General features: G+C 36.8%; 3 protein-coding genes across 3 annotated transcripts; 2 read left to right on the plus strand and 1 right to left on the minus strand.

The window, feature by feature from the left end:
• The first annotated feature begins 6,431 nt into the window (after nucleotides 1-6,431).
• On the plus strand, nucleotides 6,432-8,229 carry LOC116718782 (trypsin-like). Its single transcript, XM_032561008.1, has 6 exons — nucleotides 6,432-6,505; nucleotides 6,736-6,928; nucleotides 7,011-7,196; nucleotides 7,497-7,558; nucleotides 7,653-7,780; nucleotides 7,874-8,229. Exons 1-6 carry the CDS (start codon nucleotides 6,469-6,471, stop codon nucleotides 8,018-8,020), a joined length of 753 nt encoding a protein of 250 aa, XP_032416899.1. The 5' UTR covers nucleotides 6,432-6,468; the 3' UTR covers nucleotides 8,021-8,229.
• Nucleotides 8,230-14,963: 6,734 nt separating this feature from the next.
• On the minus strand, nucleotides 14,964-16,810 carry LOC116718750 (anionic trypsin-2-like). The gene is made up of 6 exons (XM_032560975.1): nucleotides 16,698-16,810; nucleotides 16,283-16,475; nucleotides 16,015-16,200; nucleotides 15,637-15,698; nucleotides 15,404-15,531; nucleotides 14,964-15,310 (listed from the first exon to the last, which is right to left on the minus strand). Exons 1-6 carry the CDS (start codon nucleotides 16,732-16,734, stop codon nucleotides 15,164-15,166), a joined length of 753 nt encoding a protein of 250 aa, XP_032416866.1. The 5' UTR covers nucleotides 16,735-16,810; the 3' UTR covers nucleotides 14,964-15,163.
• Nucleotides 16,811-23,504: 6,694 nt separating this feature from the next.
• On the plus strand, nucleotides 23,505-26,253 carry LOC116718771 (trypsin-like). Its single transcript, XM_032560997.1, has 6 exons — nucleotides 23,505-23,541; nucleotides 23,763-23,955; nucleotides 24,038-24,223; nucleotides 25,656-25,717; nucleotides 25,816-25,943; nucleotides 26,036-26,253. Exons 1-6 carry the CDS (start codon nucleotides 23,505-23,507, stop codon nucleotides 26,180-26,182), a joined length of 753 nt encoding a protein of 250 aa, XP_032416888.1. The 3' UTR covers nucleotides 26,183-26,253.
• The last annotated feature ends 944 nt before the right edge of the window (nucleotides 26,254-27,197 follow it).

Genomic DNA, 27,197 nt, shown 5'->3' on the forward strand with positions numbered 1-27,197 from the left:
TGTTATGAGGTTCATAGCTGGTGAGGCACTGACTTAATCATAATCAGATTTACAAATAAATCTGATTTATTTGTAAATAAGTAAATGTAACAATTCTTTTACATGCCATCCATCCACTGCAGCGCAGTAGAATAACTCCATACAGACAGGAGAAGGAACGTGCAGAGGGGATCCCAAGGGGGCTTGAGGCCCTGCTGCTTTAATCCTTGATGCCCCTAGTGATTGTTTTGAAGTTTTTATTTTTTATTTTTAAGTTTTTCTACCTGTAAGTCAGGAGGTCTGCTTGTGGCCCTCCACAATAATATTTAATATAATAATTTAATAAAATAAATCAGTCAGGCTGCCCTCGGTCTAATAATGAGGATTCTCAGTTTCTCTCTTCCTCCATGATGTTCAGACTCCAGGCCCATGGTGAGGAGGAGGGTGGCGGATCTGCGCTGTCTAACTATCTATGGGCAAGAATATTTTTTTTAAACATATACTTGTTTGTCTGATGTTGAAGTTCGAAATACTATATTTATTTTTTGTAAATGTTCTTGCAATAGCAGAAAAATCCCCCTCGCTCATAAACGCAGAAATGGTTCGGCTGCAGAGGAAAGTTCTGACTTGAACTTTATCAGGCTGCCCAGTGCTGAACTAAATGCAGCCTGAGTCGGTCCCACTGCCAGGGTGACCCCGCCTCTCGCCCAAAACATTCGCCGGAGATAGGCACCAGCACCCCTTCCGACCCCACTAGGGACAAGGGTGTTAGAAAATGGATGGATAGTTTAGAACCAAAATCTGTAATTAATTTTTAGATTTGGAATTGTTTAGATTACTTTGGTAACTGTTGGACCTGCCCATTAATTTGAGTAAGAACACACCGGGTGTTTGGTGGAGGTCTATGTCTGGTGTAATGACAGGAGGTTTTATAAAATTAGTTTTTTGACCACTTTTTTGTACTTGAAACATCAATTTAAGTTAACTTTTGTTTTCAACCAAGTTGTAAGACTTTTTTAGTCATTATTTTGTTTTGTTTGTATTTTTTTCAAGAAATAAATTATAACTTTTAAAACAATCAAGTCGAAAGTGCATGCCAATCAAGCCACCTGTTACCACCCACGGCCTTTGTTGGAAATTTGGGGTTTTGGAACCTACAAGGCAGCGACATTTAAGTAAAAAACAATCATATTTGGACCACTTTGGAAAGTTTAGAGATTGGAAAAGCTTGGAAGATTAGACGATTGCACTTGAATGACTAAAACTTCAGGGAATGGACTTGGACAGTGGTTCCCAAAGATTTTCTTCTCTGCTCCCCCAGTGGTTTCCAAAGATTTTCTGGGCCCCCTATGGATTACAATAAAATCCCCCCCCAAAAAGAAATACAAATCAACTGGGCACTTCCTTGCACTTGCAGTTAATGGCCACTAGTGGTTTCAGTGTATTGTGTGATGCACTAGAGTCCACTTTAGTGGTCTGTCTGCATTTACAAAAGTAATCTTCTATGTACAGACACAAAATTACACCATATTGTAGCCATGGTAACACAACAATCAAGATGATTCTTTGCATCTTACAAAGTAAACATCCTAATTAAATCCTAAATGAACTATTTATTTTTATTTATGTTTTCTCTGCTGAATGTACTAAATAAAATGTAATAACATTGTCATTCTCAATAGATGACTGCTACAGTTTTAGATCTATAATCTGATACAACTCAACCATTTCTAGGGGCCTCTCAGTATCTGGAGGGCCCTGAATGTCTTGAGGGGCCCCAGAAAGGCCCCTACCAGCAGCTACTGAGTTTTCTTTGCCTTGATTTCTCAGTCTTATAATTCTGGATCTCAGAGGTGCTAACATAGAAAAATGGCATAGAGTTAACACCTCCAAGTTTTTTGTTTGATCTTTAAAACAGTCTGCAGCCAAACTGTTAAAGAGGTTAAACAGTCAGATATTATTAGGGTTTATTTCATAAAATAGCAGCAAATTTACTTATTTCATAACTTCATAACCAGAGATCTTCTCTCCTCTGGTCTGTTTAACAACTTCAGTCTCAGATCAACTCAGCCCTCCAGGACTGTCAGCAGCAGAAACAGCAACATTAAACCTATCAGGGAAACATAAACTACATTTGCTTTGCATTGTCCCCACACGATGACAGTGATATAGTATGATCCGATTAAATATTAGATTCTTGACTAATATGGGTTGTTGCTATGTTGTTGTACGATGTTTTAAGATCTTGTTCTTTTCCTTTTTAACTTTGAGCCCCTGCCCCTCCTAATGTTTCTGCACGGCCCTGTGTGCATGTGAGCAGATAAAACAGAGAAAAGACAAAGAGTCCTTTTGTCCATAACATAGTGTTCCTTATGAATTTCTTGTCTATAAAATCATAAGATTCATAGTTTCTTTTACGAAGGACATTTTAGTTACATTAGTCTTTTTGTTTTTCACAATGTAGCATCAGGGCTTTTTTTCTATTTTTTTGTATTTATGTTTGTCTTTAACTTGATCTTTGTTAGCACATTAGCTCCACTTTACACCAAACTAACTTTTAGCCACATAAAACAGATGTTTTTTTAATTAGCAGATTAATATGTAATCATTAATCTTATTCAATTCACAGACTGTGATTTGAGTAATCACACTCTGTGATTACACTTGCTTTGCATTGTCCCCAAATGATGACATTTGGGGACAATGTCCCCAAACTAATCACAGACTAAACACTCTGTCATTAGTCAAATCACAGACTGTTACTCGTCGGTTCGTCTTGTTACTCCACGCCACTGCTCCTCATCCCTTCTCCCTGGTTTCCTGATGGTCTCTTCATGTCTCTGGATTGGATTTATTTTTGTTTGTTGGACTTTGTGTTTTTTTTGTAAGTCTGATTTTTAATTAAATCTACAACAGAACTTTTACATCTCCTGCCTGCTGCACTTGGGTCCACACTTCAACCACACACATCCTGACAGACGGTGGTAATGTATCGGAGTTTAAAGCCACTCCGATGACATCATGGTCAGTTTGGAATGAATATATGTAATGTAAACATTTAAATATAAATAATTGTTTTGTTAAGGACCAAAATAAAGCCAAACTTTCTTACAAAATAAAATGACAACAATCGACCTTTTTCCTTAAATCAAGTTAAGATCTAAAATATAATTATGTTTTTATAGCCAAAATATTTGCTCTAAATGATGCCTACTGTATATCTAAAGTCATAGTATGGAGGTCAGTAAATACCTGTCAAAATATTGCCACTGATGCATGACGTCCACTTTAGTGGACAGGTGATCATTTGTAATTTCTCCAAATACAAAGTTGTTATTTGGAAACTACATCAGTAGTATTAGTCTTAAGGGGTTGCTTCATGTCACAATATATTTTTTTACCTGTAAGAGTTTCTGCAGTAGAAGGAGGGACTGGATATTCCTGAGTGCTTTTTCATCTTTCCGCAATATGTAATTTAACTAAATTTTTTTGCACTTGCAGTTAATGGCCACTAGTGGTTTCAGTGTATTGTGTGATGCACTAGAGTCCACTTTAGTGGTCTGTCTGCATTTACAAAATAAAAACCCATATAAACACAAGAAAATTGCTTTTGGATAGCTGTCCACTGGCTGCTATACATGAAATTGGTTATTTATAGACAGATTATATTACAGGAAATAGGAATGTAAAATGATGGCATTTTACATTTGCGAGTTTAAAACCCTGGACAGGTTGACAGACTGTCTGCAACACCCCTGTCCAGGGTGAACCCCGCCTCTCACCCGTAACGTTATCTGGAGACACCAGCACCTCCCGACCCCACTAGGGACAAGGGTGTTCGAAAATGGATGGATGGAAATAGGAATGTAAAATGATGGCATTTCAAATATCTGAACGTTACACAGGCTTGTGAGAGTTACCACTTGACACGTTATTTGTTTGTTAGTGGTCCGCTGGTTTGGGATCATGTTATCACACTTACATTTTCCAGCTGGTTGTAATACGCATGGACAAGGTTTGAAAAGTGTGAACATCTTTAAGTGACACATTATATAACATATGAGGTGAAATTACTATTATTAAAGGATCTCAGTAATTTTAATAAAAAGTTAAACATATATTATAAAGATTCTTTGTACAGGTAGGGATTCAAATTGATTACTTTCATTAATCTTGATGAAATGGATTAGAGTTAATGATGAGCCAAACTTCTTCAAACTTTCATAAGAATATTAGAAAAGACTAATAAAAAATGACCTTTAATATGACATAATAAGCCTACAGAAAGTGATGTTGACTTGGTTTGGGCTCCTTCTACCACACTTTTTCCTTCCACTCAACATTCCGTTCATATGATTGGATTCAGATCTCCAGATACTTTCAAGGAAATGGCTTTCACACTGTGAAGGATATCAATGACTGAAAGAAACTGTATGGTTTCTGTATTGAAAATACTTTTTAAATTATCTTTATTGCCAGCTTAATTTTGAGTTTCGGTTAGCTGTAACGTGAAAGGTCAGAGGTCGCATTTTAAACAAAGGGATCTGTTCATGTTTTATTTCCACTCTTTGGTAAATTAACAAAAAACAGATAATGTGCATGTTTTCCATACACGATTTAAAATACTCACAATCCTGATCAGCTGATTTGCACAAGAACAGAACAGAGGATTAAAGAGCTGCTAGGACATAATTTATTAAAACCCTGGAGATATTAAGCGTCCCTCAGTGTTATCAAACAGGTTTGGAAATAAGGTTTGTTGTTTCAATGGAAAATAATGACCTACTTAAACACCTTACGGGGTGATTTCAAAGTAAGGTGCAGGAAAATAAGTCTACATATTAAGTTCATGATGCTAATCCAGCATCTTACCATTGCTGCTCTGCAAAAACACAAAATCTTACCAAGTATTTTTTTGTTTAATTTTTAGTGCAAATGTCTTAGTTCATTTGAAATAGGACAAAATCAACAAGTAACTCTTTAGCATGAAATATGAGTTTGTTTAAAGTTAATAATTCCTCAATATTGATTTTTAAAAAAGTACTAGATCCACTGGCAGATTATTTCACTTAAAACTCGTACATTTTTGCCAAAATTAAGAAATTATTTGCTTAAACGAAATTCTTCCATCTTGCTGAAAAGTTAGTTTTGTCTAATTTCAAGTCTACTAAGATATTTGTATTAGAAACTGGACTAAACATTGTAGAAATTGGTGCATTTGCAGTGTGAGGTGATGGATTTCTGTTTTTATTATCCTGCTGTTTTTTCAAAATCAAAACTAAACTGCGGTGTTTCACACATGGCGATCATGAAAACGGAATGGATGGCTAGCATGTAGGCTAACATGTAGGCTAACATGTAGACTTGATCACATTTTGAAAACCTCTGGGCTTCACTGAAGATCAAGTTTTATATTTTGTCGTTTATTATGTAATGATTGATTGGAACATGTCATGTTTTTTTTCAACGCTGATTGAGAGTAACATTTGCTTTGTTTAATATTTTAAATGTGGCACAGTTTGAGTCTTTTGCTAACAAAATGTGCCACTTTGACTTTAAGTGCTGCTGTTCAGCCTCTTGTGTTCACAAATGTATCAAAGCAATCAAGAAAAACAGTAAAAGCAAAGAATCATGGGTGATGAAAGAGGTCTGTGTCTTTAATAAAAAGAATCACATTGGTTAAAATTTTACCATAGTTTTCTTTTAAATGTGTTTTAAAGATCTGAATTGTTTTCATTTAATTAGGTGAATTTCTGAGTTTTAATTTTTTGTTATAATTTTGCATTTACAACAAATGCAAATGCTCTTCACCACCTAACACTGTAATATTGTTCTTTTTAAAAATCAAAGAAGCAAAACCTTGTCTGTTTGTAGAGGGTCATTTTCACAGCTCATCAGTAAACAAAATGATTCTCGTTTCAGGAGCAAAGGCAGATGTGAATTCTTGTAAATTGGAAACCAAACAGATTTTTCTTTAAAAAAGAGAGCATACACATGAAAACAAATACGAGTCGCTCTTTATTTAAAAAAATCAATTTTATTTCATCACGTTTACAATCAAGTTTTCTTTTGAGCAAAACTCTCTGCAAGATGATGCACTTCAAAAACAGAAAATTTTCCAATTATTTTTGGTCTATTTTCTACTGCAAATCTCTCTGTTCATTTGAGATAAAGCAAAACTAACTTAGAAGGTACTTTGAGGCAAAATAGGTTAGCTGCTTGTTTTGAGTCAATTCCTTAATATTGATGAAGTCATTTAAGTTATAAGAGGGGAAATGTTTGGTTATTAATGAAATAATCTGTCAATGGAACAAAAACTCTTTTCAAGTTTCTTTAGAACAATGAGATGTTAAAGTTTCTCTGTATGCAGATGACAGCACAGATCAGTGTCTGTCCTGTGATTGGTGGCTTTCTTTCCAACAGGAAGTCATGAACAGAGTTTAAAAGCTGCTGCAGGACTGCAGACATTCAGAGGAAGCTGGACAAGCAATGGATCTGCTGAAGGTTCTGCTGCTGCTGGGGCTGGGTGAGTTGGAGACACTGGACACACTGGGGAAACTGGAGACACTTCCACTGGTTCCAGTGAGGCTGCTGCTCTCCATGACTCTCTAACTTCCCTCTGATTCTGTTTCAGACTGAAACTTCTTTGCATATAAACTGTGATGCTTTTTAATCTTTAACTGTTTATCCTTTTTCTGTTCTTGCTGCCATGTTTGCTCCTGATTTCTGAGTAAAGTCCTCCTTTTTCTTCTTCAGGAGTTTCAGTGAACTCAGATGTTTCTCTGCAGAAGAGAATCATTGGAGGTCAAAACTGTCCTGACACGGAGCGTCTTTATCATGTTCGGCTTGAGAGCAGCAATGGTACTCATATGAGGCGCTGTGGAGGATCTCTGATCCACTCTTGGTGGATTCTCACTGCAGCTCACTGCTGGAAGTCGGAGCCAGGATGGTAGGAAAGAAACATGAAGACAGTTTTATCTGCAGATGATCAGGTTTTCTGTCTGTTCATTATAATCTAATATTTTATGCAGGACTAATGTAGCAGTGTTAAAAGTTCATCCACGGACTGCTGGGGAGCAGAGACAGATGATCCAAGTAACTCCTGTGATTTATACAAGCAGCAACCAGCAGGATGACATCATGTTGCTGGGGCTTCAGACACCAGTAACAGATGTCCCAGTTGCTCGTCTACCAGACTGCAGATATCGACTTCAACTGTGAGTCTTTTTCTGATCAAAAACATGACTTCAGGTTTTCTGTCTCCACTCCTCCAGTCCTGCTGCCTCTGCTTCAGCACACCTGAGTCAGGTAATCAGGCCACCAGCAGAACCAGAACCCATTTAGCTCAGGTGTGTTGGACCAGTGACACATGTAAAGGACACAGGACACACTGAGGACTGGAGGTGGAAACTCCTGTGTCAGTGGATGAAGTACAGATTTATTTTGTGTTATTTCATTGTTCTTCGTAACAATTAATGTAAAATTTAATGATATATTTTATTCTTATTGTGTTTTAGAGATGATGTTGTTCAGCTGGCAGGAGAGGCAGCAACGACAACCGGCCCCAATAATCAGCGATGTGAGAGAAATATTGAATTCATGAGAATAAAATCTGGTTCTCTCTCTACAGGTCAAGTGAAGAACAAGTTTATAATTCTCTTGTTTCTCTACAGTGCCCCCCCCTGCTGCTATTCCAGCACATCTTCAGTGTGTCAACATGAGAGTTGTTTATGCTTCCCTCTTCATGCAAAATCATGGGCTTGTATTCCATGTCAAAGCACCGAACAGGGATGTCTGCTATGTAAGTTTGTTTCTTGAATATCCCTCTACAGTGATTAGAAGACTTTTCTGTTTTACCACAGAAATAAATATATTGATATAAATTTTTCAACAGGGCGACGCTGGTGGAGCAGCGATGTTCGGCGACAAGATTTATGGTGTGATTTCTCTTGGTGGAGCAGAGGCATGTCAGAGACCAGTTGTAATCATGGATGTGTGTGAATACAAGGCGTGGATTAAAAGAAAAACTGGTCTTAAATAAGACATAAACTATCATGAAATAAAAATTCACATCAAATTTTGTCTCGCATATAATTTTAAAATTGTATCTTCATTAGTTTGATCCACACCTTTGTAGAATTACAATGAATCAATAGTTTAGTTGTTTCTCACCTGATCTTGACCTCCCTAATGGAGCTTTCTCTGCCTCCGAAATGAAAAATGAATCAATAAATGCATGAAAAAGAAACATTTCCTGGCTGATTGTCTTTACATTTGTGGTTCAGTTTGTTCAGTTGATATTTTCCCTGAACTGAGTCTAAAAACGTGGGTTTTAAATCACATGAAGATGAACACTGGAAATAATTTATTTATTCAGTTTTTGTCTCTATTTTATATCAGAAATGAACATGCAGCATCTAAACCACAAGTGTCAAACTCCAGTCCTTAAGGGCCTCTGTCCTGCAGTTTTTGGATGTGCCACAAGTACCAAATATTGGAATGAAATGACCTCCTCCTTGTGTAGATCAGTTCTCCAGAGCCTTGCTAATGACCTAATTATTCTACTCAGGTGTGGTGCAGCAGAGGCACATCTAAAAGTTGCAGTACAGCGGCCCTCGAGGACTTTAGTTTGACACCCCTGATCTAAACTCTGCAGCTCTGGAGTTACTCTTCCTGATTTAGTTCTAGAGAACTTTAAACTCCAACAAGACCAAAGAGCTGTGCACAAAAATAATGAAACTGAAGTTACATAATGCAACAATTAAATAATAGTCTTAATTTTAAAATAATAGAAAAAGTCATCAAATTTCAATAAAGATACAAAGAAATAAAAAGTTAAATAATTAAAAACATTTTAAAAGTCAAAATCTGGAATGAATGACGTTTAAAGAAAATATTTGAAAACAGGTAAAACTAATTAATGTTAGCTTCTGGTTGCCACAAATTTAACATACTAATGATAGAAAATTTTCCTCTATTGCAGTTAAAGTGTCATTAATATATAATTGTAAAATTTAGAACTTTTCATCGGGTTGCATAAAGCTATAAAAAAAAGAATTATCTTAAAAACATTAACATAAAAATTGCTTGCAAAATAAAGGATGACGTGCAAAAATATTTATTTTCTTTCACTGTTGAAATTTAAATCTAAATTACATGTTTATTATGTAAAATTTCTCAGAAATTACAATTTGATTTTGAGAAATTTAAACATGACAGAAGTTCTCTGTAAATTTTATAGTAACATCTGGAAAAAGTTGAAATTTGTTAGTACTGCTAAAATATGTCATTAAATACTTTATTGTTGCAAAGTTTTTCACTGTTAATATTACATCAAATTAAACAGAACAGAAGGTTTGCATCATCAAATGTAATAGCCTTAATAATTCAATAATCACCATACAAATAATAGTATTAATTAACAATTTAAACATATTTCAATGGAACCAGGAATATTTTATTATGTTGTTATTAAATGATACAAACTCCTTCTAGAGTAGTGATTTTGTTGTTCATTTTATTCTTCATACTTAACAGCAGTGATGTTCATAGCTGGTGAGGCACTGACTTAATCATAATCAGATTTACAAATATAAACATCTTGCATGTTACTGTTTACATATTTCGCCCATGCGCACAACGCTGGAGGACAAAAAGACTATTTTACATGTCATCCATCGCTGCGCTGCCGCCGTAGAATAATTTCGTTAACTCAATAAACTTGGATATGTAGGTATTATTAATTTAGTGCTGTTCTCCACAGCAAAGGGAAAATCTGTTGAAGTACAACTCAAAACCACTTCTTTCTCGCCCTCTGTATCGGCCAAGCTACACGCAGACTCGTTTCCATAGCAACTGACAACAACGCCACTCTATGTTTCAGGATTCAACACCAAAAAACACTAAATATTTCCCACACAAAGACCAGAACATTTAGTCTGTTGCAGCAGTATGGCTTTAGGCTTAATGATTATTTCACAATTATTAATTAGTGATCGCTGTGGTAGATTATAGCTAAAACTGCTATTAGCTAATCTAACACAGCAGTTTATGGGTCATGTTTATACTGTGTCCTTTACACATTTACAAACTGTAGCTCACAAAACACACATTTCATTAAAAACTAAGGAAAATGCTATTGCCGTCTTTGAGCCCCTGCTCCTCCAAAGGTCTCTGCACGGCCCTGTGTGCATGTTGACAGATAAAACAGAGAAAAAACAAAGAGTCTTTTGGTCCATAACAGTGTTCCTTTTGAATTTCTTGTCTATAAAATCATAAGATTCATAGTTTCTTTTACCAAGGACATTTGGTTCCATTAGTCTTTTTTTTTTCACAATGTTGCATCAGGGCTTTTTTTCTATTTTTATTTGTCCTTATCTTGATCTTTGATCTTTGTTAGCACATTAGCTCCACTTTACACCAAAATAACTTTTAGCCACATAAAACTAATGGGTTTTTTTTCAACTAGCAGATGAATATATAATCACGTCTTTAATTAGTAAAATCACAGACTGTTCCTCACCGGTTCATCTTGTTACTCCACGCCGCTGATACTCATCATTTCTCCCTGGTCTCTTCATGTCTCTGGTTTGGGTTTATTTTGTTACTTGGAATTTGTTTTTATTTGTAAGTTTGATTTTTAATTAAATCTTCAACTGAATTTTTATGTCTCCTGCCTGCTGCATTTGGGTCCACACTTCAACCACACACATCATGACAGACGGTGGTAATGAATTGGACTTTAAAGCCACTCTGTCCATCATGGTCAGTTTGGAATGAATATATGTAAACATTTAAATATAATTAAAAATAATATATATATATATTTTTTTAAGAACCACAATAATGCCAAACTTTGTTGCAAAATAAAATGGCAACCATGTACTTTTTTCCTTAAATCTTCAAGTTACACCAGAAAGAAAGTGGTATTTTCGACAGCTATTGACATCTAGCGCTGCCTGACGCTTAGAGATTGAGGACAAAACAAGAATGTTTTGTCAGAATAGGAAATTGTAGGGAACTGCGAAGAATTGTCAAAAACTGTGTGTGTCAGTGTTGTCATACTACCCTACTATTCATATTTAAAAGAAGTTGCTGGGGGAGTTGAATAGTGAGTCATGTTGTCCGGTTTGTGATGAGTATGGTGTGGAAAACGGGACATAGTTCTGGAGGCTGGTTTATGCTAATGCTAGCGGACTTTGTTCCTGTGTATTGAACTAGCTGAGAAACAGCTAAAGGACTGCTGAATTCCTATTGAACTGGTTGGATTTTGTACATTTCAAAACGATTTTCAGATAAATGACGCTATTTTAATTGTTTTATCTGCAAAATGGCGTTTCCTTCTCAAAAACCAGCAAAACCATATTGTACGACATTCGTAACTAATGGCTGTTAAGTGTAAAGGTTAGTAAAGAGACGCAGCGTAGCAGATAAAGTACTATTGTTCTGTAAAACAATACAGTTGTAAGATAAGATGCTTAAATATTAAAGTATATTTTATCTATACAGAATAGAGGTTGTGAAGGCTATTAAAATACAAAAGATTTGAAAATATGGAGTATGTTTATTGTACAAAAGAAGAATAAATCTTCCTGTTAGATGCTGATGGAAGCTCAACGTGTTTGCCTCATCTTTTCTGTATCACAGCATCACATGTTGAGAGAAGATCATTTTTCTACATTACCCTCAGCCACTCAAGGTTGCAGGGTAACATTGGCAATCATGGGGTGAATATTGTAAAACTTGCATGGGGAGATGGCCTGGTGGCTGGGACAGTCTTCTCTCATGGTGGACAGTGGCTGTATATATATATACTGCTCAAAAAAAATAAAGGGAACACTTTAAATGTTAAACACCTGTTTAAGTGTTCCCTTTATTTTTTTGAGCAGTGTATATATATACTATATATACTGTATCTGTGTGTGTGTTTGTGTATTTGTAGACATATATATGCGTGTGTGTCCTACGATAGATAGATAGATAGATAGATAGATAGATAGATAGATAGATAGATAGATAGATAGATAGATAGATAGATAGATAGATAGACCATGATTAAGTAGGGCCCCCACCTTGGCTCAAGCCCAGGGGCCCACACCCTCCTAAGACCGGCCCTGCTTGTTCCATGCAGTTTTGTTTACAAATTCAATTCTAATTCAAAATCACTTTATTAATCCCAAAGGAAAATTAAATGTTGGTGTAACTTATTAATTCTTCAAAGACTTATTCTAGATGGTGATGGCTGTTGGAAGGAAAGTGTTGTGATTTGAGTTTTTCTGTGTCTTTATGTTTGTGGAGTCTCTGTGTTGTCCTGTCCACCCTTTTATTATTGACACCTGTCTTCTGTTTCCCCTGATTGTCTCCCTGTGTATTTAATCCCACCTGTGTTCCTTGTTCCTCATCGGCTCCTCGCTGTATCTGTCTGGTCTTGCGTCTGTTCTGCTGTCAGTTGTTGTCACCGGTTACTACCAGATTGAGAGCTCTTAACCTTCCGCTCTATCTGTGCTGCTTGGATTTTCTTGCTGACAAATTCATTAAAATCATCACTTCTTTTTATTCACTCCAACCTGAGTCATCTGCCTCACCACCTCACGCCGCAATTCATGACAGATCTTCTGCAGCGGGCTAAGTGAAGTTCTACAAATCCCAAGCATGGTTTTAAATACTCTATTAGTTGAAAATAATATAGTCCAGGTATGAAGTGTCTAGGTGTTGTGGTTTTGGAACTAGAGTAGATTAAAGATGCGGAAGATAGTGAAAAATTAGGTGGAATCGCCCCTTAGCCATTTTCCGAATCGAAAGCTGCAGTTGGAAACCAACCTCAGCTTCGTAACAATAAAATGCAATGTGTCTATATTTGTAAATATGATAATGATTAAGTCAATGCTTCACCAGCTATGAACCTCACTGCATGTCACTGCTGTTAAATATGAAGAATAAAATGAACGACAAAATCACTACTCTAGAAAGAGTTAAATAAAAAATTCCTGGTTGCATAGAAATAAGTTCAAATTGTTAAAACTATTTGGACGGTGATTATTGATGTCATGAGTTGTGTTATTGTTTCCATTTTATTTTGTAACAAAGTTAGGCTTTATTGTGGTTTATGAAAACACTATTTTTATTTATATTTAAATGTTTACATTACATATATTCATTCCAAACTGACCATGATGGACAGAGTGGCTTTAAAGTCCAATGTATTACCACCATCTATCATGATGTGTGTGGTTGAAGTGTGGACCCAAATGCACCAGGCAGGTGATGTAAAAGTTCTGTTGTAGATTTAATTAAAAATCAAACTTACAAAAAAACACAACCCAAGTCACAAAATAAATCAGAGACATGGGAGAAGGGATGAGGAGCAGTGGCGTGAAGTAACAAGATGAACCGGCGAGTAACAGTCTGTGATTTGACTAATTAGAGACATGATAACATATTCATCTGCTAATTGAAAAAAAACAAACATCTGTTTTATGTGGCTAAAAGTCAGTTTGGTGTAAAGTGGAGCTAATGTGCTAACAAAGATCAAGTTAAGGACAAGCATCAATACAAAAAAATAGAAAAAAAGTCCTGATGCTACATTGTGAAAAACAAAAAGACGAATGTAACTAAAATGTTCTTCGTAAAAGAAACTATGAATCTTGTCAATTTATAGACAAGAAATGTTACAATAAATTCATAAGGAACACTCTGTTATGGACAAAAGGACTCTTTGTCTTTTCTCTGTTTTATCTGCTCACATGCACTCAGCTGCACGCTGACACAACTATAACATTTAAGAGTGACGACAGTCACACATAAACAAAAACTGATTAAGGCAGGAAAACCTTAGAGAGGGAGCAGAATGAGGAGAAAATAAAGCAGAACTTGCTCTACAATCTTTGCTTCACTTGGTGTTTATCCTAAGGTGAGCTGAGTGGAGCCCAGCGCTGGACGGTGAAAGTCACTCTGTATCTGTTCCAATTGGATGATGTGAAACATTTGAACAATTTCTGCATTAAACCCTGTTTTATATTTAAGCAAAGCTCATTATTTCTCAAGGTAATGATACTAGGATTTTAGTCTGGTCTTAAACTGGTAAACGGACCTTGGTGGTGCACAGAGGGGAAAATGGGTGAACTACAACTTGTGTCTTGGTTAATGATTCTTACAAGATTTATTCCCACAACTTGTCTTTATCAATACCAAGATGTAAAATTGGTCATTTTAAAATGGTGTTTTTTATACTTTGTGTTCAGCTACCTGTTTTATCAAGATTTGAGATAAGTACAGATTTAAGAACTGTCAGGATCTGTGTTTTCTGTGTTCATTTAGAGTTTTTTGTGTCCTTGCGTCTCTTCGTTGTCCTGTCCTCCCCTTGATTGTTCCCAGGTGTGTCTCGTCTCTGTGATTACCCTCCCGTGTATTTAACTCCACCTGTGTTCTTTGTTCCTGGTCGGGTCCTCGTCTGATGTGCGTTCGTGTTGTTCCGTTGCCCATTCCTTTTTACGGTTGCTACCGGTGTCGAGCCCTGGTTTCCGCTCGGCCGTGCTGCCCGTTATTTTGGACTGTGTTTTGCTGGACATTTATCATTAAAACCATTAATTTACCACATCCTGGGTCTACAGCGTCTGCCTCACCACACCACATGACAAGAACACATGATCTATAATTTACATTAAACATTTAATTACAACATTGTTTTAAAAAAGACTCAACAGACTGCTCCATGAATGTAACATAAACAGAGTGTATAAAACCCTTTTTTTGTTTTACTGTCTGCAGCCTTGCTGTAGGATTCATTACAATATGCCACATGACATCATTAAAAAAAATTTTTTAAAAACATATTTCAAATATGTCCACAAAAACTGAATAAATAAATTACTTCTGGTGTTCCTCTTCATGTGATTTAAAACTCATGTCACATTTTTAGACTCAGTTCAGGGAAAATATCAAGTGAACAAACTGAACAATGAATGTAAAGACAATCAGCCAGGAAATGTTTCTTTTTCATGCATTTATTTATTTTCATTTCTGAGGTGAAGAGAAAGCTCCATTAGGGAGGTCAAGATCATGTGAGAAAAAAAATCTATTGGTTTATTCTAATTCTACAAACATGTGGATCAAACTGATGAAGATACAATTATAAAATTTGAGAAAGGAAATTTGATGAGAATTTTATTTCATAATAGTTTATGTTTTAGTGAATCCCAAGTGTTCTTCTAATCCAGTCCTTGTATTTACACACATTCAAGATGGTAACTGGACTCTCACATGCATTTGCTCCACCAAGAGAAATCACACCATAAATCATGTGGTTGTGCATCGCTGCTCCACCAGTGTCGCCCTGTAGAAAAATTTATATCAATATATTTATTTATGTTTTAAAACATTAACGTCTAATAATTGCTGCAGAGAGATATTCAAGAAACAAACTTACATAGCAGACATCCTTGTTCGGTGCTGCAGCATAGAATACATGCCCACGTGTCGGCACGTTGAGGGAAGTCTGAACAACTCTCATGTCGACACATTGAAGATGTGGTGGAATAGCAGCACCGGGGAGCACTGTAGAGAGAGAAACATGAGAATCATAAACATGTTCTTCACTCGACCTTCTCTGTAGAGACAGAAACAAATATTTTATTCTCATAACTTCAATATTTCTCTCACATCGCTGATTATTGGGGCCGGTTGTTGTTGCTCCCTCTCCTGCCAGCTGAACAACATGGCCTCTAAAACACAATAAGAATAAGGTGTAAAAATACAAGATAACAATATAGAAAATTAATTGTTATGAAGAACAATGAAAGAACAGAAAATGAATCCATGAAGGACTTCATCCACTGACACAGGAGTGTCCACCTCCAGTCCTCAGTGTGTCCTACGTCCTTTACATGTGTCTCTGGTCCAACACACCTGAGCTAAATGGGTTCTGGTTCTGCTGGTGGCCTGATTACCTGACTCAGGTGTGCTGAAGCAGAGGCAGCAGGACTGGAGGAGTGGAGACAGAAAACCTGAAGACAAGTTTTTGATCAGAGAAAAACTTACACTCTAATATGATGCCTGCAGTCTGGTAGCGGAGCAAGTGGGACATCTGTTACTGATCTCTCAAGCGCCAGCAACATGATGTCATGCTGCTGGCCTCCGTGACTATAAATCACAGGAGCTTGTTGGATTATCCTTCTCTGCTCCCCAGCAGTCCGTGGATGAACTTTTATCACTATTTCGTTAGTCCTGCAGAAAATATTAGATTATAATGAACAGACAGAAAACCTGATGATCTGCAGATAAAACTGTCTTCATGTCTCTTTCCTACCATCCTGGCTCAAACGGCCAGCAGTGAGCTGAAGTCAGAATCCACCAAGAGTGGATCAGAGATCCTCCACAACGGTGTAAATGAGTACCATTGCTGCTCTCCAGCCGAACATGATAAAGACGCTCCGTGTCAGGACAGTTTTGACCTCCAATGATTCTCTTCTGCAGAGAAACATCTGAGTTCACTGAAACTCCTGAAGAAGAAAAAGGAGGACTTTACTCAGAAATCAGGAGCAAACATGGCAACAAGAACAGAAAAAGAATAAACATTTAAAGATTAAAAAGCATCACAGTTTATATGCAAAGAAGTTTCAGCCTGAAACAGAAATCAGAGGGAAGTTTGAGAGTCACAGAGAGCAGCAGCCTCACTGGAACCAGTGGAAGTGTCTCCAGTGTCTCCAGTGTCTCCAACTCACCCAGCCCCAGCAGCAGCAGAACTTTCAGCAGAGCCATTGCTTGTCCAGCTTCATGTGAATGTCTGCAGTCCTGCAGCAGCTTTTAAACTCTGTTCACAACTTCCTGTTGGAAAGAAAGCCACCAATCACAGGACAGACACTGATCTGCGCTGTCATCTGTAAACAGAGAAACTTTAACATCTCATTGTTCTAAAGAAACTTGAAAACAGTTTTTGTGCCATTGGCAGATTATTTAACTAATAACCAAACATTTCCCCATCTTATAAATTAAATGACTTCATCAATATTAAGGAATTGACTCAAAACAAGCAGTTAAAATATTTTGCCTCAAAGTACCTTCTAAGTTAGTTTTGCTTTATCTCAAATGAACAGAGATTTACAGTAAAAAATTGACTAAACATAATTTGAAATTTTCTGTTTTTGCAGTGCACAAGCTTGCAGTGAGTTTTGCTCAAGGGAAAACTTGATTGTAAACTTGATGAAATAAAACTGATTTTCTGAGTAAAGAGCGACTCACCCTTGTTTTCAGGTTGATAATTTTTTTTAAGTAAAAACTGTTTGGTTTCCAATCTACAAGAATTCACATCTGCCTTTGCTGCTGAAACTAGAATCATTTTGTTTACTGATGAGCTGTGAGAATGACCCTCTATAAAAACAGGAAAGGGTTTGCTTCTTTGATTTTGAAAAAGAACAATATTACAGTGCTGCGTTGTGAAGAGCATTTGCATTTGTTGTAAATGCAAAATTACAGCAAGAAATGTAAACTCAGAAATTCACCCAATTAATTGAAAACAATTCTGATCTTTAAAACGCATTCAAAAGAAACCAATGGTAAAATTTTAACTGGTGATTCTTTTTATTAAAGACACAAAAATCTTTCATCACCCATGATTCTTTGCTTTTACAATATTTCTTGATTGCTTTGATACATTTATGAACACAAGAGGCTGAACAGCAGCACTTAGGGTCAAAGTGACACATTTTGTTAGCAAAAGACTATACTCATGCCACAACATTTAAAATATTACACAAAAGTAAATATCACTCTATCAGTCTGGAAATAAACATGACATGTTCCAATTAATTATTACATAATAAACGACAAAATACAAAACTTGATCTTCAGTGAAGCTCTGAGGTTTTCAAAATGTGGGAGATGAAGTCTACATTCTAGTGTTCGTACTAGCCTCTGTGCAAGTCTCTATTTGGACAGTGATTATTGATGTCATGAGTTGTGTGATTGTTGCCATTTTATTTTGTGACAAAGTTAGGCTTTATTGCAATTTTCTGGCCGATCAACGATCTTTAAAGACCCTTCACTTGAAGGGGTGTGTATGTGGGTGTGTTTGTGCAAAATATAGAGTAAAAGTCACTAAGTTGGCAACCATGGGGTGAATATTGTAAAACTTGAATGGGGAGATGGCCTGGTGGCTGGGACAGCCTTCTCTCATGGTGGACAGTAGCTGATTTTTGTGACTTTGTAGGTAGATAAGGTTGGTGGGTAGGATCAGTTTTACAAATAAATCACTGCCAAGTGATAGAAAGGGATATATAACAAAGAAAAAACTGTGTTGTCGGTCTACCCCTTTATTATTGACACCTGTCTCTTGTTTCCCCTGATAGTTTTGGTACTATGATTAAGTCAGTGCTTCACCAGCTATGAACCTCACTGCATGTCACTGCTGTTAAATATGAAGAATAAAATGAACAACAAAATCACTACTCTAGAAAGAGTTAAATAAAATATTCATGGTTGCATAGAAATAAGTTCAAATTGTTAAAACTATTTGGACAGTGATTATTGATGTCTTGAGTTGTGTTATTGTTTCCATTTTATTTTGTAACAAAGTTAGGCTTATTTGTGGTTCTTAAAAAAACAATTTTCATTTATATTTAGATGTTTACATTACATATATTCATTCCAAACTGACCATGATGGACAGAGTGTCTTCAAAGTCCAATGTATTACCACCATCTGTCATGATGTGTGTGGTTGAAATGTGAATCCAAATGCAGCAGGCAGGTGATGTAAAAGTTCTGTTGTAGATTTAATTAAAAATCAAACTTACAAAAAAACAAAATCCAAGTCACAAAATAAACCAAAACCAGAGACATGGGAGAAGGGATGAGGAGCAGTGGCGTGGAGTAACAAGATGAACCGGCGAGTAATAGTCTGTGATTTGACTAATTAGAGACATGATTACATATTCATCTGCTAATTGGAAAAAACCCAAAAAACATCTGTTTTATGTGGCTAAAAGTTAGTTTGGTGTAAAGTGGAGTTAATGTACTAACAAAGGTCAAGTTAAGGACAAGCATCAATACAAAAAAATAGAAAAAACCCCCCTAAAATTACATTGTGAAAAACAAAAAGACTAATGTATCTAAAATGTCCTTCGTAAAAGAAACTATGAATCTTGTGATTTTATAAACAAGAAATGTTGCAATAAATTCATAAGGAACACTCTGTTATGGACAAAAGGACTCTTTGCCTTTTCTCTGTTTTATCTGCTCACATGTACACAGGGCCGTGCTGAGGCCTTTGGAGGGGCAGGGGCTCAAAGTTAAAAAGGAAAAGAACAAGATCTTAAAATATTGTAGAACAATATAGCAACAACCCAAATTAGCTTTTTTTTTATCTTTAAAACAGTCTGCAGCCAAGTTGTTATGGAGGTTAAACAGTCAGATATTATTAGGGTTTAATTAGTAAAATAGCAGCAAATTTACTTATTTCATAACTTCATAACCAGAGATCTTCTCTCCTCTGGTCTGTTTAACAACTTCAGTCTCAGATCAACTCAGCCCTCCAGGACTGTCAGCAGCAGAAACAGCAACATTAAACCTATCAGGGAAACATAAACTACATTTGCTTTGCATTGTCCCATCATGATGACTATGATATACAACCCCTGGCAAAAAGTATGGACTCACCAGTCTTGGATGAGCACTCATTCAGACATTTCATGCTGTAAAACAAACTCAGATCAAAAACATGATACAATATTAAGGTCGTTCCAAAGTGCAACTTGTTGGCCTTCAGGAACACTCAAAGAAATGAAGAGAAAACATTGTGGAAGTCAGTGAATGATACTTTAATTGACCAAACACAGGGAAATAAATATGGAATCACTCAATTCTGAGGAAAAAAGTGTGGAATCACTCAAATTGGAGGTAGAAAAAAAGGACACACCCAGTCTATTTCCTTTCCCTAAATGGACACCTGCCCCAGATTAGATGTGCCCGTTAGTGTGCAGTTCAAAACACCTGCAGTCATGACACCTTGGAGGGCTGCTGGACGAAGTGGAGTGGTGAGAACCATGGCTCCAACAAGAGAAATGTCCCTTGAAACAAAAGAGAGGATTGTGAAACTTCTTGAGGAAGGTAACCCTTCACGCATGGTTGCTAAAGATGTGGGCTGTTCACAGTCAGCTGTATCCAAGATATGGACCAAATACAAACAGCATGGAATGGTTGTTAAAGCCAAGCGTACTGGTAGACCAAGAAAGACATCAAAGCGTCAAGACAAACAACTTAAGGCCATTTGTCTTGAAAACCGAAAAAGTACAACTAAACAGATGAAGCATAAATGGGAGGAAGTTGGAGTCAATGTATGTGACCGAACCGTAAGAAATCGCCTAAAGGAGATGGGATTTCAATACAGGAAAGCTAAACGAAAACCAGCATTGACACCTAAACATAAAAGAACGAGACTCCAATGGGCTAAGGAGAGGCAATCATGGACTGTGGATGACTGGATGAAAGTTGTCTTCAGTGATGAGTCAAGAATCTGCATTGGACAAGGTGATGATGCTGGAACTTTTGTTTGGTGCCGTTCCAGTGAGATTTATGAAGAGGCCTGCCTGAAGAAAACAACCAAATTTCCACAGTCCTTGATGATATGGGGCTGCATGTCAGGCAAAGGCACTGGGGAGATGACTGTGGTTAATTCTTCTATCAATGCACAAGTTTACATTGACATTTTGGACAGTTTTCTCATCCCTTCAATTGAACAGATGTTTGGTGATGATGACATAATTTTCCAAGATGACAATGCATCGTGCCATCGGGCAAAAACAGTGAAGGCATTCCTTGAAGAAAGACACATTCAGTCGATGTCATGGCCTGCAAATAGTCCAGATCTCAACCCAATTGAAAACCTGTGGTGGAGATTGAAAAAAATGGTCCACAAGAAGGGCCCAACCAGCAAAGCTGATCTGGCAACTGCTATCAAAGAGAGTTGGCACCAAATTGATGCAGAATACTGTTTGTCACTCATCAAGTCCATGCCTCACAGACTGAAAGCTGTTATAAAAGCCAAAGGTGGTGCAACTAAATACTAGTGATGTATTTTGAATGGTCTTTTGTTTATGCGTTTTTCATGATTCCATACTTTTTTCCTCAGAATTGAGTGATTCCATATTTATTTCCCTGTGTTTGGTCAATTACAGTATCATTCACTGACTTCCACAATGTTTTCTCTTCATTTCTTTGAGTGTTCCTGACGGCCAACAAGTTGCACTTTGGAACGACCTTAATATTGTATCATGTTTTTGATCTGAGTTTGTTTTACAGCATGAAATGTCTGAATGAGTGCTCATCCAAGACTGGTGAGTCCATACTTTTTGCCAGGGGTTGTAGTATGATCCGATTAAATATTAGATTCTTGACTAATATGGGTTGTTGCTATGTTGTTGTACAATGTTTTAAGATCTTGTTCTTTTCCTTTTTAACTTTGAGCCCCTGCTCCTCCAAAGGTTTTTGCATGGCCCTGTGTGCATGTGAGCAGATAAAACAGAGAAAAGACAGAGTGTCCTTTTGTCCATAACATAGTGTTCCTTATGAATTTCTTGTCTATAAAGTCATAAGATTCATAGTTTCTTTCACGGAGAACATTTTACTGTAGTTCCATTAGATTTTTTTGTTTTTCTACAATGTAGCATCAGGGTTTTTTCCAGTATTTTTGTATCAATGCTTGTCCTTAACTTGATCTTTGTTAGCACATTAACTCCACTTTACACTATTCAATTAGCAGATGAATATGTAATCACGTCTCTAATTAGTCAAATCTCAGACTGTTACTCGCCGGTTCGTCTTGTTTCTCCACACCACTGATCCTCATCCCTTCTCCCTGGTTTCCTCATGGTCTCTTCATGTCTCTGGTTTGAATTTATTTTATTACTTGTTTTGTTTTTGTAAGTTTGATTTTGAATTAAATCTACAACAGAAATTTTACATCACCTGCCTGCTGCATTTGGGTCCACACTTCAACCACACACATCATGATAGATGGTGGTAATGCATTGGACTTTAAAGCCACTCTGTCCATCATGGTCAGTTTGGAATGAATATATGTAATGTAAACATTTAGATATAAATAAAAATAGTGTTTTCAAAAACCACAATAAAGCCTATCTTTGTTACAAAATAAAATGGAAACAATAACACAACTCATGACATCAATAATCACTGTCCAAATAGAGACTTGCACAGAGGCTAGTATGTACACTAGAATGTAGACTTGATCTACCACACTTTGAAAACCTCAGAGCTTTACTGAAGATCAAGTTTTGTATTTTGTCATTTATTATGTAATGATTGATTGGAACATGTCATTGTCATGAGGTGCGGTGGTGAAGGTGGTGAGGCAGACGCTGTAGACCCAGGTAAGATGAGTAATGAAGGTTTTAATGTAAAATAATCCAGAAAACACAGTCCAAACACCTGGCAGCACAGCTGAGCGGAAGCCAAGGCTCAACTCCGGTAGAAACAGGTTAACCCAGTGGACATAGCAACAGAATAACGCTGACAACGACGAGGACCCGACAAAGACACAGACACACAGGTGACGCTAAAGACACAGGAGGTATTTAGAGAACGAGAAACACCTGGGAGTAATCGAGGGGAGACCAGGACAACACAGAGACACAGAAAACTCGAAATAAACACACAGAAAAACACGGAACATGACAGTCATGTTTACTTCCAGACTGATTTAATGTAATATTTGCTTTTGGGTAATATTTTAAATGTTGTGGCATTATTTTAGTCTTTTGCTAACAAAATGTGTCACTTTGACTTTAAGTGCTGCTGTTCAGCCTCTTGTGTTCACAAATGTATCAAAGCAATCAAGAAAAACTGTAAAAACAAAGAATCATGGCTGATGAAAGAGGTCTATGTCTTTAATAAAAAGAATTACATCAGTTAAAATTTTACCAAAGGTTCCTTTTGAATGTGTTTTAAAGATCAGAATTGTTTTCAATTAATTGGGTGAATTTCTGTGAGGTGTAATTTTTTGTTGTAATTTGCATTTACAACAAATGCAAATGCTCTTCGCTAAGCAGCACTGTAATATTGTTCCTTTTTCAAAATAAAAGCAGCAAACCCTTTTCTGTTTGTAGAGAGTAATTTTCACAGCTCATCAATAAACAAAATTATTCTAGTTTGGGGAGCAAAGGCAGATGTGAATTCTTGTAGATTGGAAACCAAACAGGGGCTGCACAGTGGGCGCAGTTGATAGAACTGTTGCCTTGCCGTAAGAAGGGTTCGATTCCCAGCCCGGGGTCTTTCTGCATGGAGTTTGCATGTCCTCCCTGTGCATGCGTGGGTTCTCTCCGGGTACTCTGGCTTCCTCCCACAGTCCAAAAACATGACTGTAGGTAAATTGGTCTCTCTAAATTCTCCCTAGTTGTGAGTGTGTGTGTGAATGGTTGTTTGTCCTGTCTGTCTCTGTGTTGCCCTGTGACAGACTGGCGACCTGTTTAAAAGCTGCTGCAGAACTGCAGACATTCACAGGAAGCTGAACCAGCAATGGCTCTGCTGAAGGTTCTGCTGCTGCTGGGGCTGGGTGAGTCAGAAACACTGGACACACTGGACACACTTCCACTGGCTCCAGTGAGGCTGCTGCTCTCTGTGACTCTCAAACTTCCCTCTGTTTCTGTTTCAGGCTGAAACATCTTTGCATATAAACTGTGATGCTTTTTAATCTTTAACTGTTTATTCTTTTTCTGTTCCTGCAGCCATGTTTGCCCCTGATCTCTGAGTAAAGTCCTCCTTTTTCTTCTTCAGGTGTTTCAGTGAACTCAGATGTTTCTCTGCAGAAGAGAATCATTGGAGGTCAAAACTGTGATGACGGCGAGCGTCTTTATCATGTTCGGGTGGAGAGCGGCAATGGTACTCATATGAGTCGCTGTGTAGGATCTCTGATCCACCCTCAGTGGATCCTGACTGCAGCTCGCTGCTGGCAGTTTGGGTCAGGATGGTAGGAAAGAGACATGAAGACAGTTTTATCTGCAGATGATCAGGTTTTCTGTCTGTTCAATTTAATGTAATATTTCCTACAGGACTATCGTAGCAGTGTTAAAAGTTCATCCACGGACTGCTACTCAGCAGAGACAGATGATCCGACAAGCTCCTGTGATTTATGCTCACGATGGTCGGCACCATGACCTCATGTTGCTGAAGCTTGAGACAGCAGTAAGAGATATCCCATTTGCTCGGATACCAGACTGCAACAATCGTCTTAAAAAGTAAGTCTTTCTCTGATCAAAAACATGACTTCAGGTAGGCCTGTCGCAATAAACGATAAATCAATTAATCGTACGATAAATTAAAACTATCGACGTCATTTTAATTATCGGCATTATCGTCTCTTCCGGCCTTTTTCTCTTTCTGTTGATGACACCAAATGAAAAAAGGCTCAACTCCGGTGCTCTCCACTGACTCCCCCCTTCCTCATTTCCTTAGTGTAAAGCCCAGCGCACACTGCACTGATCTTAGAGCTGCCAGCCGATTGTCGGCCCATTTTCAAAACCTGACAGATCACACATTAGCCGACAGAAATCCTAGGTATAACGGTTCGATCGGGTTCGTTCCTGCCGTGTGGTGTCCAACAATGGGCACAAAATAATGGCTGCAAGTTCAGTTAACTAATTTTAAAACCGGGCATTAATCAATGCTTTACTACAATCTACCTGCAATGCATGTGGCTAGTGTCAGTTCTGACTGAATGAAAATCATTAGAACCTATTTATGTCACCTTAACGAAGAACAGCTGAAAAGTTACCGGGTTTATCAACTGCGGTAGCAATTTCGCTCCAACTCCTCCTCTTGTCATTTCTATATTCTTTGCATGTTGAATAAACATTAATGTTGTTTCCACATATCATCTCCAATGTCCGATGGACTTCGGGTTGCGCCGTATCAGCTGTTTGGGATTCCCCGACGTAATTTCCCCTCAGAAAACACGGAGGAGAATCCGGGCTTTCTGATTGGCTACCTGTCACATTCAACAGGCTGCGTTAACGGGGAAAATCCCTGATTTAGATCGGAGCGGCAACGACGATCTACCGTAACACACCACACAATCTTAGAAAGACCAACGTTCTAAGATTGTTGTAAGGGGAAAAATAGGAGCAAAAAATCATGTAGTGTGAACTATTGCATCAGGTAGTCGATGTGCCCATTTTCTCTATTTAAATCTAATTATTACTGAAGGGCAACATAATATACAGACTTCATAATCTGCACTCTTTTGGTTGAATGCAGTATTTATTTCCACTTTGGCTTTATGTTGTTTAGTTTTTATCAAGTGCGTTTTTTGTTAATGGAGACTAAGAATTAATTTTATTTTTGTTTTTGGTTGTTTTGTTTATTTTGTTTATCAGCTCAAGTGTCAAGTGTTCTTTTGAAAATAAAGTGTATCTAACTTTGGCAGGAAATCACATGCATTATTACGTAATTTCCATTAAATCAGTGTAAAAAGGTCTTCAAACAATATTATCGTTTATCGCAATAATTTTTGAGACAATTAATCGTTCAGCAAAATTTGTTATCGTGACAGGCCTAACTTCAGGTTTTCTGTCTCCACTCCTCCAGTCCTGTTGCCTCTGCTTCAGCACACCTGAGTCATAACAATTAATGTAAAATGTATTGATACATCTTATTCTTATTGTGTTTTAGAGGCTATGTTGTTCAGCTGGCAGGAGAGGGCGCAACGACAACCGGCCCCAACAATGAGCAATGTGAGAGAAATATTGAAGTTATGAGAATAAAATCTTTGTTTCTGTCTCTACAGAGAAGGTCGAGTGATCATGTTTATGATTCTCTTGTTTCCCTACAGTGCCCCCCAATGCTCCTATTCCAGCACATCTTCAGTGTGTCGACATGAAAGTTAGTCAGGTTTCCAGATCGTTGCAGACACATGGGCATAAATTTCTTGCTTCCGCACCGAGCAAGGATGTATGCTATGTAAGTTTGTTTCTTGAATAGCTCTCTAGAGTGATTGAGGACTTTTCTGTTTCACAATATAAATAAAAATATTGATATACATTTTTCTACAGGGCGACGTTGGTGGAGCAGCGATGTACAACGGCATGATTTATGGTGTGATTTCCTTTGGAGGAACAGATGCTTGTCAGAGACCAACTGCAATCTTGGATGTGTGTGAATATCTGTGGTGGATAAAACATACAACTGGGCTTAAATAAAACATGAACTATCATGAAATAAAATTCTCATCAAATTCCTCTCACAAATTTTATAATTGTATGTTCATCAGTTTGATCCACATGTTTGTAGCATTAGAATAAATCAATAGTTATGTTTTTTCTCACCTGATCTTGACCTCCCTATGGAGCTTTCTCTTCACCTCAGAAATGAAAAATAAATCAATAAATGCATGAAAAAGAAACGTTTCCTGGCTGATTGTCTTTACATTCATGGTTCAGTTTGTGCACTTGATATTTTCCCTGAACTGAGTCTAAAAACGTGACATGAGTTTTAAATCACATGAAGAGGAGCATCAGAAGCAATTTATTTATTCAGTTTTTGTCTTTATTTTACATCAGAAATTAACATCCAGTATCTAAACTCTGCAGCTCTGGAGTTACTCTTACTGATTTAGTTCTAGAGAATTTTAAACTGCAACAAATAATAATGTAATGTAAAAATAATAGAAAAAGTTATCACATTTTTAATAAAGATACAAAGAAATAAAAAGTTAAAATCATTTTAAAAGTCAAAATCTGGAATGAAAAAAGTTTTAAGAAAATATTTATAAACAGGTAAAACTAATTAATGGTAGCTTCTGGTTGCCACAAATATAACATAAAGATGATAGAAAATTGTCCTCTTTTGCAGTTAAAGTGTCATTGTTAATTTATAATTTTTAAAGTTAGAACTTTTTATAGGCTTACATGAAGCTATAAAAAAGAACTATGTTAGCATAAAAATTGCCTGCAAAATAACGTAGGAAGTGCAAAAATATTTATTTTCTTCCACTATTGAAATTAAAATCTAAATTACATATTTATTATGTAAGACGTCTCAGAAATTACAATTTGATTTTCAAAAAATTAAACATAACAGAACTTATCTGTAAATTTTAAAGTAACATTTGATAAAAGTTAAAAGATGTTAGTACTGCATTAAAATATATCAAAGTAAAATGTAATTAAATACTTTGTTTTTCACTAATAATATTACATCAAATTAAACAGAAAA

The sequence above is a fragment of the Xiphophorus hellerii genome, chromosome 4 (genome assembly GCF_003331165.1).
Source record: "Xiphophorus hellerii strain 12219 chromosome 4, Xiphophorus_hellerii-4.1, whole genome shotgun sequence".
Classification (NCBI taxonomy): domain Eukaryota; kingdom Metazoa; phylum Chordata; class Actinopteri; order Cyprinodontiformes; family Poeciliidae; genus Xiphophorus; species Xiphophorus hellerii.

What these genes read in the sequence shown, in the direction of transcription:
- LOC116718782 (XM_032561008.1), top strand. Translation starts at nt 6,469, where the DNA reads ATGGATCTGCTGAAGGTTCTGCTGCTGCTGGGGCTGG. An exon ending in TGGAAGTCGGAGCCAGGATG is followed by an intron (nt 6,929 to 7,010) that starts GTAGGAAAGAAA and finishes TATTTTATGCAG; the next exon opens with GACTAATGTAGCAGTGTTAA. An exon ending in CGGCCCCAATAATCAGCGAT is followed by an intron (nt 7,559 to 7,652) that starts GTGAGAGAAATA and finishes GTTTCTCTACAG; the next exon opens with TGCCCCCCCCTGCTGCTATT.
- LOC116718750 (XM_032560975.1), bottom strand. Translation starts at nt 16,734, where the DNA reads ATGGCTCTGCTGAAAGTTCTGCTGCTGCTGGGGCTGG. An exon ending in TGCAGGCATCATATTAGAGT is followed by an intron (nt 15,699 to 16,014) that starts GTAAGTTTTTCT and finishes ATTGTGTTTTAG; the next exon opens with AGGCCATGTTGTTCAGCTGG. An exon ending in CGGCCCCAATAATCAGCGAT is followed by an intron (nt 15,532 to 15,636) that starts GTGAGAGAAATA and finishes CTCTCTCTACAG; the next exon opens with TGCTCCCCGGTGCTGCTATT.
- LOC116718771 (XM_032560997.1), top strand. Translation starts at nt 23,505, where the DNA reads ATGGCTCTGCTGAAGGTTCTGCTGCTGCTGGGGCTGG. An exon ending in TCTGCTGCTGCTGGGGCTGG is followed by an intron (nt 23,542 to 23,762) that starts GTGAGTCAGAAA and finishes TTTCTTCTTCAG; the next exon opens with GTGTTTCAGTGAACTCAGAT. An exon ending in CGAGCAAGGATGTATGCTAT is followed by an intron (nt 25,944 to 26,035) that starts GTAAGTTTGTTT and finishes ATTTTTCTACAG; the next exon opens with GGCGACGTTGGTGGAGCAGC.